This window comes from Bombina bombina, chromosome 1, assembly GCF_027579735.1.
Source record: "Bombina bombina isolate aBomBom1 chromosome 1, aBomBom1.pri, whole genome shotgun sequence".
Taxonomy (NCBI): Eukaryota; Metazoa; Chordata; class Amphibia; order Anura; family Bombinatoridae; genus Bombina; species Bombina bombina.
The window spans coordinates 1195587312-1195607150 of NC_069499.1; the positions used below are offsets into that span (position 1 = coordinate 1195587312).

The following is a 19839-nucleotide window of genomic DNA, read 5'->3' on the forward strand; positions in this document are numbered from 1 at the left end:
AATTAGAAGGCCGCTAAATGCTGCTGCGCACCACACGTGAATTATGCCCAGCAGTGAAGGGGTTAAATTAGGTAGCTTTTAGGGAGCTTGCAGGAAAAGTCTGCCAGTACTAAATAAGAGGGTTTTTTTTTAAAATAAAAATAATAAAATCTTTTAGCTGGGATGGACCCTTGCCTTAGCCCCAACCTCCCTGATCCCCCCCTCCAGCTCTCTAACCCTCTCCCCTACCTAATTACCGCCATCTTGGGTACTGGCAGCTGTCTGACAGTACCCACTTTGGCCCCAAAAAACAAAGTATTTTTATTTTATTTTTCAATTAACTCTTTCTGTAGTGTAGCAGCCCCTCCACAATACCCCCACAATAACCCCACCCCCCTCCCCCTCCCAGATCCATTTATATTTTTAAATTTTTTTTTTACCTTTCCCTGGCTTTTTGCTCTCATTGGTGTTAGTGTGGCTAATGCGTGCGCGTGCACGTGCACATGCACGCGCGCCTCGTGCACACGCACACTATGTTCACGTGCACGCGTGCGTGCCTCGTGCACGCGCACGCACGCTCCCTCCCACCCGGACAACGGCACCATCACTACCGGTGCAGAGAGGGCCACAGAGTGGCTCTCTCTGCATCGGAGGCTTGTAAAGGGGTATTGCAGGATGCCTCCATATTGAGGCATCACTGCAATACCCTCAGAGCTGCTGGAAGCGATTGTGATCACTTCCAGCACTCTGTTAGACAACTGACGTACCAGGTACGTCCATTGTCACTAACTGCTTGTTAATGCATGACGTACCTGGTACGTCAGTTGTCATTAAGGGGTTAAGGAACCAGTTTCGTCTGGGGTTATCAGACGCAGTGAAAGATGAGTTGTCCCGTACCGAAATACCCCCTACACTTGAAGGGTTAATTAAATTAAGCATCACTATAGACAGACGGTTACGTGAGAGACAACACGAGAGAACATATCCAGAGGCATACACAAAAAAACAACCTAGCACCTCAACATCACTCCCTAGTTCTAAGTTTCACGCTGAACCTATGGAGATTGGCTTCCTAAAAGGCCCCCTGAGTGCACAGGAAAAGACTAGAAGAAGGGAGAATAACCTCTGCCTATATTGTGCATCTGATGAACACTCAGTAAAAGAATGCCCATCACTTCAGAAAGCTGACAGGGGTGAGTCCAAAAGTCCCTCTTTTTGCTGTAACTCCTATGATAATAAAAGTCCCTATTGTAAACTCTCACTTCTCTTTCAGTGGGATCACCATTGACTCACCGTACCCGCAATAATTGATTCTGGAGCTACTGCTTGTTACATTGATAAACAATATACACTTGTAAATAAAATTCCACTCATGCAAAAAAAATCTGCTGTTTTATTAAGAGGTATTGATGGCAGGTCCAGTAGAGTATCAAACTATCCCATTATTGGTTATCACCCCAGACCATCATAGGGAATACTTAACCTTTGACGTCATATCTTCTCCTGTTTCTCCCGTTATCTTAGGCTTAAACTGGTTGATACTACATAATCCCTCTATTTCTTGGACCACTCTCACTGTTTCCTTTACTTCAACATATTGTACTAATACTTGTTTCCCAGTAAACATACTGCTTACATCTAACACAGAACCAAATATCTCCATACCTGACGAATATAAGGACTTTGCAGACGTATTTAGCAAGACTGAGTCTGAACACTTACCACCCCATAGAAAATACGACTGTCCTATTGAACTGGTTCCTGGTGCAGAAATCCCATACGGTCATATATTTCCATTGTCCAAACCTGAACTCAGTCATTTAAAAACCTACTTAGAAGACAATTTAAAAAAGGGCTTCATTAGGCCTTCCACTTCTCCAGCTGGTGCTGGAATCTTTTTTGTTAAAAATAAGGATGGCAGCCTGCGTCCCATAATTGACTACAGACAACTAAACAAGGTCACAATAAAGAATCGGTATCCCCTACCCCTAATTCCAGAGCTAATAGAGAGATTGGAGGGTGCTAAATATTTTACCAAGCTGGATTTAAGAGGTGCGTATAACCTTATCCGTGTGAGAAGCGGTGATGAGTGGCTGACGACGTTCCGTACTCGCTACGGCTTATATGAGTACACCGTTATGCCCTTTGGGTTATGTAACGCCCCAGCTACTTTCCAGCACCTAATTAATGACCTTTTTAGAGACTTTCTCGATGTTTTTCTTGTTATCTATCTGGATGACATCCTGATTTATTCGAAGACTTTACCTGAACACGTAAAACATTTCAGACAGGTCCTGTCGAGATTAAGAAGTAACTTTTTATATGCTAAACCTGAGAAGTGCATTTTTAATTCCCAAACTATTAGTTTTCTTGGTTATGTAATAAGTTCCACGGGTATTCACATGGAACAGGCAAAGATCTAGGCTATAACTGAGTGGCCTACCCCTAAGACCCGAAAGGAAGTACAGAGCTTCCTCGGTTTTGCAAACTTTTATCGCAAATTCATAAAGAACTTTTCTCATATAACCAAAACTTTAACGACATTAACCAAAACTTCAATACCTTTTCACTGGGATTCTACAGCTCAGAATGTTTTCAACCACCTAAAACACAGATTCACCACAGCACCTACTATATACTGCGGTTCCCAAACCCTGACTTGCCATTTGTGCTTGAAGTAGATGCCTCAGACGTGGCCGTAGGAGCAGTGCTTTCTCAACGCGATGGGTTAAATCAACCCTTACATCCAGTAGCCTTCTACTTTCACAGTCTATCACCTCCAGAACAAAATTACCCCATTGGCGACAAGGAACTGCTGGCTATCAAGATGGCACTTGAACATTGGAGGCATCTCCTTGAGGGTACTCCCATGCCAATTCTAATATATACAGACCATCGTAACCTACAGTATCTTAAAACTACAAAAACTATTTCTGCAAGACAGGTGAGATGGAACCTCTTCTTCTCCAGGTTCAACTTCCAAATCGTATATCGACCTGCTAGTAGAAATCATAAAGCTGATGCTCTATCTAGACTACCGAATTATATTCGCTCTGAAGCTCCACATGACACAGTAATTCCATGAGAGAATTTTATTTCTTTTGTGATTGAATCAAAACCCTTCCTTTTACAGGAACAACAACAGGATGACAGTAAACCTTTATCCCTGACTCGAAGACAAGATGGCCTTTACTACTTCCAGGATAAACTATACATACCGCCTACATTGCGTGAGATGGTACTCCTATCCTGTCATGAGTCACAACTCGCAGGACACCCTGGTATCAAGAAAACTCAGGAACTTGTAGGAAGAACTTATTGGTGGCCTGGAATCTCACATGACATCAAGAAGCATGTTTTGACTTGTGAGGAATGTACCATTTCTAAAAGATCAAAGCATCACCCTTATGGCTTATTAATCCCCCTACCTAGGCCATGGCTGGAAGTTGCTGTTGATTTCATTGTTGATCTGCCTAAATCAATGAACAACACTACTATTCTTGTTGTTGTTGATCTTTTCAGTAAGATGTCCCACTTCATTCCATACCATAAACTCCCTACAGCATCTGAAACTATACAATTACTCCTTCAACATGTCTTCAAGTATCATGGTATTCCTAACAGCATATTGAGTGACCGTGGTAGCCAATTTTCTAGCAAATTATGGTCCGAGTTCTGCAGATGTTTTTCTATTAACAAGAAACTGACCACATCATATCACCCTCAGACGAACGGCCAGACAGAAAGATCTAATCAATGGCTAGAACAGTTCCTCAGAACTTATTGCTCATCACAGCCATTGTGTTGGTCCACACATCTCCCATATGCCGAATTCTGCTTCAACAATACAATCCATTCTACAACACAGAAGACTCCTTTCGGATCTCATTTCATCTAACTTCACATCTGTTAAAGCCGCCATCGAACAAGCCAAGAGAACTCAAAAGTTCTACTACGACAGAAAGAGGGTACCTTCACCTAATTACGCCATAGGTGACTTGGTCTGGTTATCTACCAAGAACCTGAAACTGAACACACCATCCAGGAAGTTTTCACCTTTATATGTTGGACCATATCCTATCTCCAAGATCATCAACACTAATGCTGTCAGACTTACTCTACCGGTCTCCCTATTGAAGTAATACAGGGCTCTCAGGGATTCTCTATCTCTCTCTCGGAACCCCCCTGTGGTCATTGATCCCAATGCTGAATATGAGGTCCATTCCATCCTGGATTCTAGACGTTCCAGGGGTTCGCTTCAATATTTGATCCGTTGGAAGGATTACACGCCGGATGATGACTCTTGGGAGCCGGCTTGCAACATCTCTGCTCCTAAATTGGTCGCATTGTTTCATCGTCGGAACCCGGATCGCCCTAGACCTTGAGCACCGGAGTTGCTCCTTGATGGGGGGGTCCTGTCAGGATATCATTCTCCAAACTGGACTTACTTCTTTTTACCGTTCTGTACCTTTAAAATTCAATTAGGATCATGCTCACTTTCTTTAAATTCCCAGCAGCCCTTTTACCTTTGCTTGGTATTGATGTGCCTACAGAAATATCCAGCCTGTGCCTTGCACTATTATTAAAAATAATCTATCATTTTGTGGATCAAGTAATCCGTTGTTACAATTCAACTAAACCTAACAGTAGCACTCTCTGTGTTCGTGCTCTTATCCTCCAGGACTGCCTGTGTTTATTTTCCACACGGAACCTCATACTCTGTCTGCCGGACCCTGTATCCATCCGCGGTGACGTCACATGCCAGCTTCACGGATCATCCGACATTGCGAGCTGCTGCTCCGCTCCGTTACTCTCAGGGCTCTGATTCCTTACCCATCTGACTACAGAAGCGCTACCTAAACTTGAATCTAAGGGGTCAATGTAAATAGATGTATATAAACATAAACTTTAAAACGGCTTACTATATAATTCCTGCCTAAAGCTTCCATTCTGTGAAAAACCTGTTTAGCTAAAGTTTACTAAGTGGCATATTGTTTACTCTTATTTTAGCTGAGCATAATTTGGTTCTTGCTTTAACTAAGCTGCCTGGTTACACTACATTTATGTAGCTACAGTTACTAGCAATTACTTATGAACCTGTATATTAATATTCTGGTAGTATTTGGGTTTCAGATCACCATCTAGGTGATTTATCTGTTACCCTCACATCTCCCAGAAACAAATCCTTAATTTTTCATCTCAGCAGCTGTGTTCAACTTTTAGTAACATTTAATCTCTCCAGTCATTGTAGGTTGCTGACAAGTGTGACAGAGCCTGACAGAATTAGTAGTAAAGGTGTTATCTATCTTTATAAACAATAACATTTTTGGGGTAGACCGTTGAATGAGAATATTATCTCCTGGCTTGAATCGTCATTACCTTTATGCTGCTTATAATTTAGTAGTATATGGTCCATATTAGCGGGCATATTATGCTATGCCTTAGAAAAATATGCCATTCACATCTTGCTATACTTACCAGTTTACAAGAAATAACTAAGTGTAAAACAAACATGCGCAAAAGGAATTTTTTTATTAGTTTGTTAATAAATTTGTTTAAACACAGGAAGTACTCATGAAGAACCCCCAACCCCCTAAACCCTACCACTATTAACCTGCTAACTACCGGCCCCTCCTGCAAATAACCCTCAAACCACCAGAAACCAATTAGCATAAATAATTAACCCCTAAACTGCTGGACCTGCTGCCACACTTAATACCCTTACATCTGGCCCTCACCGCAAATTAAAAGGACATGAAACCCACATTTTTTCTTTCATGATTCAGATAGAGAATACAATTTTAAACGACTTTCTAATTTACTTCTATTATCTTATTTGTTTAATTTTCTTGGTATCATTTGTTGAAGGAGCAGCAATGCAGTAATGGTTTCTAACTGAACTCATGGGTGAGCCAATCACAATCTATATATATATACCGCTACCAATCAGCAGCTAGAACCTAGGTTCTCTGCTACTCCTGACCTGGCCTAGATAAACCTTTCAGCAAAGGATAACAAGAGAAGGAAGCAAATGAAATAATATAAGTAAATTGGAAAGTTGTTTAAAATTGTATTCTCTATCTGAATCATAAAAAAAACATTTTGGGATTCATGTCCCATTGACCTACCTAATTGTGATGCACCCATTGCTCATTGGTTAGGGGAGTCTGTTAGGGGAGTTCCCTGAGGGTGGTATTGGCTCCTTAACGGATGTCCCTTTGGAGGATTAAGTCCATTGGGGGTATCAGGAGGGGTTTGATGTTGTGGGGGTTTTGCAGTTATGAGGTTAAATGCAGTGCATTGTGTTAGGGTGATTAGGTGTGTTGGAAGTTAGGAGTCTAAGTGAGTGTGTTAAGGGTTTGTTAGTGAGGTTAGAGTTTGTGGTTATGGGGTTAGGTGCAGAGGGAGTTTAACAGTTTTTGGGTTATGTGGAGCTCCAGGCCCTGCAGTTAATGGATTCATTAACTCAGCGTTTAGGAGGTTAAGTGTCATTGTGGTTCCAATGGTTAGGGTGAAGCGGTTAAGTGCATTGGTGGTTAGAGGGTTAATTTAGCTTTTTTTTTTTTAATTGAAAGAATAGTGAACAAACAAATGGATTAACTAATTTTGTTGATAAATCCATTTGTTATTCTTTCAGCTTGTGTAGGGTTTGTTTTTCATTTCTGTAGGAAAACAACATTAATTTTTGTAAGAACTTTTTTTTGTTTTTTTTGCATTGATATGAAAACAAATGCAAATCCCTAGTATAAACACAGCAGATGCACTGACCTATAAAATAACTAGAGCGGCAGAACAGAACATTTCCTCCATCCTTATTTACCTGTGGGTTCACATCTAGCACACACATCTTTCCTGATGCCACCACTTCCTGGATGGAGCTGATTTTAGTGCCATACAGGTTGCCTTCATACTCTCCATGTTCCAGGTACCGACCTGCCTTTATGTCCTGCTCCATTTCTGCTCGGGACACAAAAGAATATGACTGGCCATCCCATTCACCTTCCTTTCTCTTTCGTGAGGTGTCTATAGGAAAATGAGGAGATGAAAGTTACTTAGAGTAAGTGGTCTGAGACCTGAGCATGTCACGGTTCTATAGTGTTTACATCACTAATTGTAATTAGACCAGTTATAACACACATACACATAGTTTCACAATGTTTGGAGGCTCTTATAATCTTTTACACTGAGATGGAACATAAATTATCAAGTGCAAGCCAATTTTACTATTTTGCTTTCTGATGCTGTTTGGTTTACCATTTGTTTTATAAAGTATGACACTCAACAGGGATATTATTAAATTGTCAAAATAATTGTAATTTAGTCGTTTTTGTTTTTGTCTCATGGACGATTTAGCTATTAAGAATAATACAATTAATTACAGGGCCCTTGTTGGTAAAAGAACTCACATGGTGTAGTTGTTCCATATCTTGATGGGTCAGAAGTCAGTAACTTGTTCTTTAGGCTCCGCCTTCCGACACCCTGTGCACCAATCAGGATTAGAGTTTTCCTTCGAAAGGGGGGCATTTTTGCAACCTCCTCATATATTAGCAGCTCATGACGGTCAAATTCTACAAAACAGAGATAATCAAATCCGACTTTTGATATGTGTTTACTTTTCAGATCGTCCTCACCTCATCTTCAAACTAAAAGGTGAATGACAGAATGAGAGCTTTGGGCTGAGGTGGAATGTTTGCAAGGGTTAAAATACACACACGACTGTGCATAAATATTTCCATACAGCATAAATAAATACATTTGTAATTTGTTACCTGCATTTTTAGTTGTCACATACATAATTCTTTTCTTTTTCTTCCCACTAATACTGCCGCAAAGTGCACCTAAGGAGAAAAATATACAGTTTATTCACATACAGAGTTTATACAGGTATACTGAAAACAGGAATCAGTGCAATCTATTTTCATATCTATATATCATTAATAAAAAGTTCATATGTACTTAAAGGGAAATTCTAGTTTTAAAAAGCTGGACTGCCACACAAGTGAAAGATTTATACACAACTGGGGAGACATAAGAGGCCGTATTAGTTGCTATCAGGATGTAGAAATAGAATTTAAAATGAATGTTTATTCTGATATTGAGGGGATCAGAAGACTGTATACATATACTCTAATCAACAACCGTATCCTTATATGGAGATCACATAAGCATGTCATGTATTTGTTAAGTCCTTAGAATGTGTTAAACACCTATGCCTAGACCCAACTGCAGATTTTATTTGCCTAACCACTCAATAAACTAGGGATATGGGGTCGATCAAAAGCTGTTGTCCAATCTTTGTCAGTCTTTTTGAGGTGATCACATTCACTGTTGTTCTAATGTTTTTCTAACCCAAAAATGCGTTATCAGCTTGCCGAAATAAGATTTTTGGCACCATTTTTACTTATCGAATTTGACAGCAAAAGGTACTTGATAAAGTATATTTGCAAGTATTTCAGTACTTTGTTAAATATTTTTTGTTTTAAAACTAATTTGCATTTGGGACCTTTTGACCTAGATCACAAGTGGCGCTTACTGTAGTGCGTGAGCGATATGGAGTATTTTTTTTTTTTGCACACAATGGAAACAGCTGGCATATTACGAGTTTAAGGTAAAGTAAGCGATGAAGCGAACGCTCCCAATCGTCCCTCACTCTATAGTGAGAGTATGACTTAAGGGTAAAATTCGGCAATGTACTTAAAAAAAAGAAAACTGACGGAGGCGGAGCTAGCTCCTGAACTGAGAAGACGTGTCTGAGGAGAGCTCCCGCTCCTTAGCTAATATTTAGTCCAAATTCTACTAAATCTTTACAAAATCTATAGGTCACCTAACCCATACTATTAGTTAGTGTGACCCCAAAGAGAGGACGCTCACTACTGAGCAGAAATACCCCCCAATATATATCCTTGAGCCGCCGCGGCCGACAGAGAGAAGCAGAAAACAGTGGGGAACTACGAAGAAATCTCTCCTCACTGTTTGCTGGTCGGCAGCTTCGCTAATATCACTCCGGAGGGTCGGGGATCCGCTCCGGAGGCTCACAGAGGAAGGGGAGAGGAGGAAGAGCTGCGGTCTTAGCCGGTGAGAAGTGTCGGAAGCTACGGAGCGGTAAGATAGGGCCAGCGAGCAAGCGGCTTTCTTACATTAGAATACCACACCTGGCCGAAGACAATTGTGGCCTCTCACATACTTAGCCAGCCGATTAGATCCCCAGGAGGAAAGGGAGACCCCCCACTCCAGAAACGGACATTGATTCTAGTGGCGCGAAAGTCCGCCATTTTAGCCGCGGCCTTACCCAGCACATTCAGGCCTAGCCTATCATAGACGGAACATTCAAGGAGACATTGGCCTTATAGACGGATAGCGGCAGGCGGGTAAGAGACCTCACCCTTTCACTCCATTAGATATCTGATGAAGAGTGCCCACTTTTACCACCCGCACATCATACTACAGGGCACTGAGACCCGCTGGAACTCTGGTCAGCAAGAGGGGTTATAAATCAGATTATATTTTAAGAGACATATAAAAGGAATCACAGCTGTGGGACAGCTTTCACCATCAGCGTTTCCCAGATTTGGATAATCACACTTGTTAAACCCAGGTATCCCTCTCATTATCTTTATTGTAGGCCCCAATTGTTGACAACGGGCCGCAAGTAGCAAAGGAGCCACGATATAAATACCTAGCTAGGACTAAATTCAGCATCAGACCCCATATGCCCACTCAGATATTGTCAGGGGATTTTGAACATTCTCCCATCGGAACATCTAACTGAGAGAGGATACCCAGTGTGCAAATAAGATATATTAAAGACATTTATTACATAAGGATGCTAACGCTGTCCAACTGCCACACATACGATAAGCAACATCTCCTATCAACCCCTTGAGGAGGCATGTTGTAAAGACACTGTATTGGTGTTTGGCTCCCCTTGCTCCTACTTTCATTAGGGAGGGGTGTTATGACTCCTGCCTCAGCTCCTAGGTGGATTCACGTAGGTCCTGAGATACTAGCAGGTCTCTATAGGCCGAACAGCCATTTTTGATTTCTATATGCAGTAATGGGACTCATGATTGGGGTACAGCCTTGCCACTAAGTATGCCTGTAATCTCATAGGTCCTCACCTTTGGTTTTCATGGTGTTAAGATAGCGACAAAACACAGATGATCTACATAAGTACTTAGACATCCTCTGACAGACAGCCACCTGCCACAACTTTTCTGATGAACAAGAATCAAGTCAAACGGAAGATACTGATACAATGAAGGGCAAGAATCAGTCAGTTAAGGACTGTTTAACCAAGGCACAAGCAAAAAAAAAAGCCATGCTTCAAGAAAGAGAAATTACGCAAGAAGCCGACCTCACAGAGGCTACCTCAGACTCCAGCTTAGAGGAACATACACAGCCCGCTAACAACTCCTTAGTTCAACAGATTAAGGAAGTATTCCAAATTGAATTGAAAGCTGCAATAAAAGATATAAGAAGTGATATTAAGGAGATCAGCCAGAGAACCTCAGATCTAGAAGATAAAGTCGGAGAGATTGTGGAGGAAATCCCACATATCCATCACTCTGTGCAGGCTCATCAAGAAAAGATAGAACAGCTGGAGTCACAACTTAAAGATCTGGAAAATAGATCTCGGAGATCTAATGTAAGACTCAGAAATCTGCCAGAAACTTATGACAAGCTCCAAGAGGTCCTTCAGCAACTCTTGCATCAGTTGCTTCCAGAAGTTGAAGAAAATTTCTTTCTGATTGATCGAATCCACAGGGCACTAAATAAACCAAGGGCTCCCAACACCCCTAGAGATGTTATCCTCAAATTTCACTATTACTCCACCAAGGAACTGCTTTTGCAAACTACTAGAAAGCACCAGCATATAGAATTTGAGGGGCACCAGTTGCAATTTTTTGCTGATCTCTCTCCTATTACTCTACGTAGGAGGAGAGACCTCAAGCCTGTAACGACAGCTCTAATGAAGGCTCAGATTAAATACAGGTGGTCATTCCCATTCAGACTTGTTTTCCTTTACAACAAAACCACTTACTCCTGTACCACTCTGGAAGAAGGTATGGACTTACTTGCTCATCTTCGACTTCAAAGAGAGAACATAGCTGCACCTTTGCCACCCAGACCCCCCAGAAAGCAAGGCCAACATATGGGGAATACAATTCCTAAAGATACCTCACCCTCAGGCAATATTGAGGGTCAACGGGTGGGGGAGTCGGATCCGCGGGGTCAAAATGCAACTGAGGGACGATGAGATCTTTCTCTACTCATTATAGACCCGGTGGATTTGACTTTTTACCTCCACCAAATACTGAAGTACATCCCCCTTCAATGATTCTACCCTGTGGAGGACAAGGGGCAGAAGTGACCTGCCTTTATAATGAGACTCTTTAGACATTGCAAATGAGAGTTCAAGTTCTATGTTCTAAATTTATTTTAGATAGTTTGTTGATTTGGTTGTTCTAACTACTGAACATGTTTGGGTCGGTAAGTTTTTTTTTGTTTCAACATAGCCTATGATGATGAGGATGAGTAAGTTTATTTTTGTTAGATGCAAGAGGAGACGGGGCACTTAAACCTATATGTTATTTAAGAGGATCCAAGACAATTGTAATATATTATTCTCTGACAGACGAGAAGGTAAATCCCTGTTCCCCTGACTCCTCTTGATATAGAGCACCTAAAGGAGAACTCCCAGTAACCCCAATTCTACCTCATAAAGACCCCTTCCTCTATTTAGCCCCAGTAAAAACATAATATATATTGGATGGGATCCATTACCCCTATCCCCTATTTCATGACCCATAAGAAGTACTACATTGACATCATTTATAAATGTGGTCTAAATCTGTAGCTTCTCCCTCTGTGGTAAACACCAAATTAATATTATTCAGTCTGGTACTATGCTTTTATTTAAAAACATTGCAATTATCTGTGCTAATTTAAACATTTATACACCATGTAACCATTTAAATATTGTTCACTGAACAATGAAGTATCTCGCACTGATACTAATCTTAATTGTTTGTATGTTTTCTTATGTTGTTCTTTTCCCTTTTCTAGCTTCTCTTTCTTTCTCTGGGGACACCCGTAGGGTCATCAAAATTAAAGGTGTGGAGGAGAATGGTGGCGATATTAAGTTGTGCAGCTTTTACCACCGATTGTGTCAGGTACTGGTCACTCAGATAATATACGGTAGACGGTACACTATGCTAACTATAATACCTAGGGATGACAGTTAAAATTATTTCACACAACGTGAGGGGATTACACTCCCACGTTAAACGGAAAAAAGCGATTACAGAATATAAACGTATGCAGGCACACATTATCATGCTACAAGAGACCCATTTCACATCTACACATAACCCGAAATACTGGGACTCAGCTTTCCCGATCCAATACCACTCATTCGGCCAAAAGAAAAAAAGAGGAGTATCCATTATTCTACATGCCTCCCTCAACTTCCAAGAAGAGGAGGTAGTTAGAGACTCAGAGGGTAGATTTATAATTTTAAAAGGGAAAATACATGGGACTACAGTAGTCTTGGGAAACATATACGCCCCAAACGAGAACCAGGGTAGTTTTTTAGCTAAAGTTAGTAAATTACTGACCTCATGGAAAAAATATAAAATTATTCTTGGTGGGGATTTCAATCTTACTCTCAACAATAAATTAGATAGATCACCTTCAGTAGACACGTGCCCCAAGAAAATCCTAAGTGACTTCATACTAGACCATAATTTGTTAGATGTCTGGAGAATTCGTAATTTGGGTATTCGCAACTACACATTCTATTCATCGGCCCACAATTCCTATTCTAGGATCGATTATATCTTTGCCAGTCAAATTCTATGCCCCTTGACGACGAATGCTGACATAGTCCAGACTAGTTGGTCAGATCATTCCATAGTGGAAGTTACATTAGGCGGGTTGTTTGACCCTTCCAGGGACAGATCCTGGTCCCTGGACCCATCCCTACTGAGGAATGAAATATTCTGTCAGAACCTTGTTCGTCAGATTAGGCAGTTTTGGTCCATTAACCGGAATTCCACACCAAATCCACTAAATACATGGGGGGCATTTAAGGCGTTCCTTAGAGGAATCCTAATAAAAGAAAAGGCAAATATAAACAAAGATAAAAGGATCCTAATTGAGGGTAAGAAAAAAGAAATTGAAGATCTTAATAGAAAACACATAATAACTAGAAGCTCAAAATTAGCTAAGATAATTCAAACAAAGAAGGCAGATCTAGATAAACTGCTGGATGAAGAATCTCTAGCTTCTTTAAGAATCGTTGATGCACAGTATTTTGTGTATGCTAACAAACCTGATCGTATGTTAGCTAGGAAAATCAGAAACATTACGAGAAATTCTTCTATCCCCCAGCTCCAATTACCCTCAGGTTCGGTTACCAATAATCCTCTGGATATTGCGAACTCTTTTGCCGATGTTTATCATACCCTATATAATTTGCCAAAACCCCTAGACCCAACCAGACTGGGCAAAATACAGAATTTCCTAGATTCTTGCCATCTCCCTAAACTTGATAAACCTAGTTTAGATGCACTAGACTCTCCAATTACAGCTCGGGAAGTCATTATTGCCATAAAGCAACTCAAAAGTAATAAGGCCCCAGGCCCTGATGGCTACTCAGGAAGCTTTTATAAAAGATTTTCTACTGATCTTACCCCTTATTTAGTGGAGTCATTTAACTATATAATGGAAGGGGGGACTATACCATCGGAACTATTAGCAGCCAGGATATGTGTAGTGCCCAAACCGGGCAAAGACAAATTTCACTGTAAAAACTACAGACCAATCTCACTTATTAATACGGATCTCAAACTCCTTACTAAGATATTAGCTAATAGACTGAATCCTCACTTACCTAAATTAATTTCGACTGACCAGGTGGGATTTGTATTGGGAAGGGAAGCGCCTGATAATGTCCGAAGAGTAATTGATCTGATTGACTATGCCAAGGGCGAGGGAATGCCTTCTCTGTTCCTTTCTTTGGATGCAGAGAAGGCATTCGACAGAATTCATTGGGATTACATGTTTGAATCCCTTTCTCACTTCGGGATCTCAGGGTCATTTGCGAAGGCTATCCGAGCTATTTATACTACCCCGTATGCATTTCTTAGAATTGCAGGTTATCAATCCAGGAAAATAATTATTCACAATGGCACCAGACAAGGGTGTCCATTATCGCCCTTGCTATTTGCTATATGTGTCGAACCTCTGGCTGCTAGTACGTATCAGAAATAACAAAGATATTGCTGGTATAAGGGTGGGGCGATCTGTCCACAAGTTGTCCCTATTCGCAGATGACATTATCTTAACAATTAGCAAACCTCTGTTATCGCTACCTATCCTATATGATCTTCTAACACAATTTGGCGCCTTATCTGGCTACAAGATAAATAATGACAAATGCGAAGCAATTGAGGTACATCTCCCAAACCATACTAAAAAGTTATTAGAAATAAATTTTAACTTCAAGTGGGCCCCCCAAGCTATCAAATATCTTGGAGTCTTTATCCCATATAGTCTAAGAGATTTGTACAAACTTAATTACACCCCCCTCTACAAGTCCCTACTAAAAGAAATGAAAACCTGGAGCTCTTATAAGATCTCATTCTATGGAAAAATAGTAGTTAGTAAAATGGTAATCCTCCCAAGACTTCTATATCTGTTTAGATCACTCCCCATCAATGTACACTTAAGAGACATTAAGGTATTGCAGAAACAAGTGTTGGACTTTATATGGTCCAACAAAAAGGCTCGAATAAATAGACACACTCTCCTAAAGCATAAAGAGGAAGGGGGATTGGGAGTGCCTGACCTCCGGGCTTATTATAATGCAGCCAGATTGGCACAAACCACACTATTAATTAACCCTAAAACCAACTTAGCATGGGTCCACCTAGAAAGCGAAATGTTAAACCTTAAGCCAATATGCCAGATGTTCTGGACACTTAAAAAAGACAGACCTAGCTCTTGGATGAAATACGTATCGCTATCACATACCTTAGGCATTTGGGATAACAATCAAACAAAATATCACTTGATCCCTGAAAACTCACCTCTGACACCCTTGGCGATATACTCAAATAAATATAGAAGTCAAACAACTGACATCTGGGCCAATAAAGGCCTATATAGGATAGCAGATGCACTGCGAGGCACAGAAACTCTCTCATTCACACAATATGTCGACATCATGACCACCACACCACAATCTTGGTTTCAATATATCCAACTCAAGTCTAGAGTAGAAGAAGTATGTAGACCTGGAAATATACACCCCTCCACACTATTTGAGAAACTATGTAGTCACGAAACGAGAGTCAAAGGAGCAATTTCTAGCATATATAGACTTTTAAGCACAAATAGATCACCAGTCAAATTGAACTTTATCAAAAAATGGGAGGCTGAAATCAACCTCTCTATAGATACTAAAGAATGGACCCGGGTAATCCATAACGGTTTAGCTTGTTCCATTAGTGCAAACCTGAAAGAAAATTACATTAAGGTATTATACAGATGGTACTTACACCCGAGCAGAGTCAAACACTATGGTACAAGCACAGTTACTAATGATACTAATCTATGCTATCGAGGTTGTCAGGTAGAGGGCACCTATGTCCACATGTGGTGGGGCTGTCCAAAGAGCGCTTTAGTATGGACATCTACCTCTAAGTTACTGAGTGAAATATTCAACAAACAAATTACACTTACTATGGAACAAGCCCTTCTACACTTCCCTATATCAGGGTTGTCAAAACACTCCTTAAAACTTGTAGGTATCATATGCACGGCAGTTAGAACAATTATAGCAAAATTCTGGAAAACTTCTATACCCCATTATAATGTTATACTCAATAAAATTAAATTTTACTATCAGATGGCAAACATTGCATCATCACTGCTAGATAATAGAAATGAGTTTTTGAGGATCTGGGAGGACTGGATTGTGTGGGAAGACGTAGTTAGAATGCGGTCTAGACGGAGCGTTAGAAACCAGGAAAACTAAGATGTGGTTCGAAGATTAAACAGACCCTGTGGGTGCTCCCCAGAACCTTTCCCTCTCTCTTTTCTCTCTTTTTCCCTTTTAACTATGGACTCTCTTGTCCTTTCTCTGTCTTTATTAATATTTTTCTGAGCATTTAAACCTGAAAATTTATGAAGGTAACCTCTGCATCAAAATGTTGAATAATGTCGGTTAATTTCCCATGTTAAGATATGACCTGTTTAATAATTTGGTTATTGATGACATTTTATCTGTACTGTTGTGGTAACCTTTAATAAAAATTATTTAAAAAAAAAAAAAAGAAAACTGACATGTTTTGAAGGTCTTGACTAATACACCTTCATCAGAGGCTACATTTCCGAATAACACTACTCACCACATTTAAAAGACCCGGGCGGGACTCCACCCTGCCCGCTACAACCAAGGCTAAATCTGATTGGCGGATGCTGAAAACGTCGTTCATACAACGTCACTGGGTTTGTGGACTAAAACGCCCATATTGCTGACATGCTCCCTACTTCCTTAAAATACAATATTTATTTGATTACAGTTACAAAACAATTGATTTGTTTTAAAAACACAAAGTTTCCAATTGGAACTATATACTTAAAATATTATGTGCCTAATATCAGTATTTGCCAATTTTCACCCAGTCAAACTACGCTTCGTTACGTTAATTAAACATCATCGCTGTTTACAATGGTATATATTATATACTGTATAAGACATACTTAATATCCGAGTTTCATCTTACACCAAAATGTCTGTATAAATATAGAAAACCCCAGCTTACAAAAGCCAGTGCTTATTAATTGGTTATGAATTGGAGAATAAGTACATACATTCTTAGTAAAAGAGTAAGAGTTAAAAAACAATGACCAAAACGGTATATATGTATATAAACACACACGTGGATCCCTATATATCTCTCATAGGGAATTAAACCAAGTGGTCATGAGACCAACACTCCGATGGAATACCATCAAATTGCATACACTTAAATAAAAAAAGCTGCTAGATCAATGTCCATGTTGAGTTCGAAGGGAACCAAGGTACCCATTTTGTGGATCCAAAATGTTTCCTTTTGTCGCAGATCCAGGGTCCTACTACCCCCCTCCCTTTTTTGTTTCACTACTGCTAGGATAGTAACCTTCAACCCCTGTGGGTCTTTGTTATGAAAATGGATGAAATGAATGGATACATTATGAGTGGTGAGTCCTGCTTTAATATTATTAATATGTTCCAATAGTCTCACCTTAAAGGGGCATGTCGTACGTCCTATGTACTGAAAACCACAATTTTACTGCAGAAGATAAACCGCAAAAGTTGATTTGCAATTGCATAAGGTTTTAATCTCAGAGGTAAAATGATTACTAGTTGATATGACTTGCCTCATCGTTTTTTTTATCATGATGTTCACAGGCCACACAGTTAGCTCTATTGCACTTAAAATATCCCACGGTTTGTGTTTGTAGCCAATTCCTTTGGTTCTTTGGCCTCTCTCTGAGCTGGCTAGGTGCCAATATATTTTTAAAATTTCTATCCTTTCTAAAGATGATCTGGGGACCTGATGAGAGAGCTTCTTTCAATAACTCATCTTTCTCTAATATGTGCCAATGTTTCTTAATCAGTGCTTGTATTTCTCTAGCTCCCTAGTTATAAGTGGTTACGAAGTTCACTCCTTTATGTCTCTTTTTGTTTTTATTAGATTTTACTTCTCAGATACTTTCTCTTTTAATTGATTAAGCCTTCAAATAAGCCACATTAATGTTTTCAACTTTGAGACCCTTATTGAGAAATCTCTTCCTAAAGTTATTTGATTCTAGTTCAAAATCCTCCATCCTACTACAATTTCTGCGTATATGCTGAAATTGTCAGTATGGGATATTTTTGATCCAATTAGGATGGTGGCAGCTACTGGCATGTAGGTAGCCATTTCTGTCAGTTTCTTTTTTGTACAATCTAGTTATTATCTGTTCATTCTCACTAGATAGAACCAGATCTCAGAATTCTATTTCTTTTTTACACGAATTATGGGTGAACCCCAGATTGAACTCGTTCTCATTGGCATACTGAATGAACTCTGTGATTGTTTAATCTCCCCCCTTCCATATCATAATGATATTGTCAATGTAATGACCCCACATCACTATATCTCCTTGAAAAGGGTTGTTAGCCCATATTTTACTTTCCTCCCAGAACCCCATATAGAGGTTGGCATATCTAGGGGTGAATTTAGTGCCAATAGCTGTGCCACTTGTCTGGAGAAAGTATTGATTTCCAAAGAGAAAGAAATTGTGCTCAAGGATAAATTGTATGGCCAATAAAAGGAATACTTGGGTATTGAGAGGCAATGTGGTCCTACACTTGAGCCAAAAATCTATAGCTTTGACTCCCCTATCATATGGAATTCAAGTATACATGCTACTTACGTCCAAAGCGACCCATAGGAAATTTTCCTCCCATTTTATTGTGGAAAGTTTAGTAATAATATCCGTTGTATCCCTCACCTATGATTTCAGAGTGGGTACAATGGGTTGTAAGTATGTATCCACAAATTCAGACAATTTTATAGTGAGGGAGTTCAAACCTGACACAATTGGCCTTCCAGGGGGTGTTACAAGATTTTTATGCACCTTAGGGAGGTGATAGAAAATAGCAGTCACTGGATTATTTATACTCAGGAATTTAAATTCATTCTCATTCAGTATTCCTGAGTGTTTTGCGTCATCCAAAAGGCTCATATACAACTTAGTGAATCTTGGGGTAGGATTTCTATCCAGTTTCATATAAACCCCACGTCACCTAATAATCTATTTGCCTCCAATAGGAGGCAAATAGATTATTTATATAAAAAATAAATAAAAATCTTACCCCAAGATTCACTAAGCTGTATATGAGCCTTTTGGATGACACAAAACACTCAGGAACACTGAATGAGAATTAATTTAAATTCCTGAGTATAAATGATCCAGTGACTGCTATTTTCTAACACCCCCCGGAAGGCCAATTGTTTCAGGTTTGAACTCCCTCACTACAAAATTGTCTGAATTTGTGGGTACATACTTACAAACCATTGTACCCGCTCTAAAATCATATGTGAGGGATACAACGGATATTATTACTAAACTTTCCACGATAAAATGGGAGGAAAATTTCCTATGGGTCACTTTGGATGTAAGTAGCTTGTATACTTGCATTATACATGATAGGGGAGTCAAAGCTATAGATTTTTGGCTCAAGTGTAGGACCACATTGCCTCTCAATACCCAAGTATTCCTTTTATTGGCCATACAATTTATCCTTGAGCACAATTTCTTTCTCTTTGAAAATCAATACTTTCTCCAGACAAGTTGAACAGCTATGGGCACTAAATTCTCCCCTAGCTATGCCAACCTCTATATGGGGTTCTGGGAGGAAAGTAGAATATGGGCTAACAACCCCTTTCAAGTAGATATAGTGATGTGGGGTCGTTACATTGACGATATCGTTATGATATGGAAGAGGGGAGATGAAACCCTTACAGAGTTCATTCAGTATGCCAATGAGAACGAGTTCAATCTGGGGTTCACCCATAAATTCTGTAAAAAAGAAATAGAATTCTTAGATCTGGTTCTATCTAGCGAGAATGAACAGATAATAACTAGTTTGTACAAAAAAGAAACTGACAGAAACGGCTACCTACATGCCAGTAGCTGCCACCATCCTAATTGGATCAAAAATATCCCATACAAGCAATTTCAGCATATACACAGAAATTGTAGTAAGATGGAGGATTTTGAACTAGAATCAAATAACATTAGGAAGAGATTTCTCATTAA

At 39.8% G+C, this 19839-nt stretch overlaps 1 protein-coding gene across 3 annotated transcripts in view; it reads right to left on the bottom strand.

Annotated features, from left to right (window-relative positions):
• MPP2 (MAGUK p55 scaffold protein 2) overlaps window positions 1-19839 on the bottom strand; it is a 77633-nt gene that overhangs the window by 4834 nt on the left and 52960 nt on the right. For all 3 annotated transcript variants that reach the window (XM_053694463.1, XM_053694482.1, XM_053694471.1), the window contains 3 exons: window positions 7749-7817; window positions 7386-7547; window positions 6800-7002 (listed from right to left, as the gene is read on the bottom strand). In XM_053694463.1, coding sequence (XP_053550438.1) covers window positions 6800-7002; window positions 7386-7547; window positions 7749-7817 — 434 coding nt within the window. The remainder of the gene's footprint in view (window positions 1-6799; window positions 7003-7385; window positions 7548-7748; window positions 7818-19839) is intronic.